Source organism: Olea europaea, chromosome 11, assembly GCF_002742605.1.
Source record: "Olea europaea var. sylvestris chromosome 11, O_europaea_v1, whole genome shotgun sequence".
Lineage (NCBI taxonomy): Eukaryota > Viridiplantae > Streptophyta > Magnoliopsida > Lamiales > Oleaceae > Olea > Olea europaea.
Window position 1 is genome coordinate 24,447,152 of NC_036247.1, and position 1,319 is coordinate 24,448,470.

Below are 1,319 nucleotides of genomic sequence, written 5' to 3' on the forward strand. Positions count from 1 at the left end.
GTTTTTTTTTTTTTTTTTTGATATTTCCATACGTATTCGAGTTATGTTACCATTGATGTACCATCCAAATGGATTAGCATAGTAACAATATTGTTCCTGGCGAGCTAATTGGAGGGTAGTTTATGGTACTCTTGAAATTTTCTTGCCAGATAATTGCATACTTTTGAAGCATATAAGCACAGAATCATTTTGCTTTAAAGCTTTATTTTACTCTTACCAAAGAATATGCAAATATTAGAGAACTGTCTTCTGCGCCTCATAGATTGTATTTTACTCTGTTAGCAGAGAACGTGTATAACAGTGTGACACTATGATTTAAAGGTTGTACATTACTCTTATCTGAGAATGGGATAATCACTGAATTGTGTAGTTCCTTGTGCTTCTGAGATAGTACTTTTCAGGGCATATACAACATTATTTATTTTTTGGAGACTTTGGTTGTGTTTATAAGATATGCTGGTTTAACAGTCAGACTCGTCTCTGCATTTTAGACCCTTTGAAACAGTGTGAAAATAATATTTGAAGAGAGAAGATAAAGGAAAACTAAGATATAAGAGCTATAACTTGGTGGAATAGGCACTTTAAAGTGGTTTGGGTATATCAACGATGAATGCTTTAATTCGTTAAATTCACATAAAAAATTCTACTCCTATAGATTCCATCAGCTGGTATTTGGGACGAAGCTATATTTTAAAGGATCAATCTTAATTTGAAATGCTGGAGTGTATTTCAAGTACTGGAGACCACCTATTTCTATTGTATTTATTGAAACTTATTCTCTTTGCACTGCTGAAAATTGATTGCCCCATAATGATTCAGCTGAATTCTGGAAAAGTTGTTGCTGTTGGTCCTGGTCATCATGGTAGGGAAGGAAAGCTGATTCCGGTCAGTGTGAAGGAAGGAGATCATGTTTTGTTGCCTGAGTATGGAGGAACTGAAGTGAAGCTTGGTGAAAAGGAGTAAGTCTTCTATCCTCTTCCTTTTGCACTTTACGTAATTTGTAATTATCATATGCTGCTTTTTTTGCCTTATAACTTCACGTTGATGATAAGTAAATTAATAAATTGACTTGTTTCCATTAATAACGACTGATTAACTAGTTTTATGGAAATTACCGTGAAGTTGTATACTGAATTGATGATATTTGTAGTTAACTTGTTCACTGCTGTAAATTTTAATTGTTTTTTCTCTAATTTCTGTCTTAACATATCACTGCCTTACATGACCACGAATCCTATCCAGTTCATTTCTGTTTTTCTGGGTATAGTTAATTATCTTGATTAATGATAATGATGAAAAATGTGATGGATCTCACTTCT

The 1,319-nt window shown here is 33.2% G+C and overlaps 1 protein-coding gene across 1 annotated transcript; it reads left to right on the forward strand.

Annotated features, from left to right (window-relative positions):
* Window positions 1-699: 699 nt before the first annotated feature.
* On the forward strand, window positions 700-1,295 carry LOC111404944 (10 kDa chaperonin-like). The gene has a single exon (XM_023033667.1). It carries the CDS (start codon window positions 715-717, stop codon window positions 961-963), a length of 249 nt encoding a protein of 82 aa, XP_022889435.1. The 5' UTR covers window positions 700-714; the 3' UTR covers window positions 964-1,295.
* Window positions 1,296-1,319: the final 24 nt, after the last annotated feature.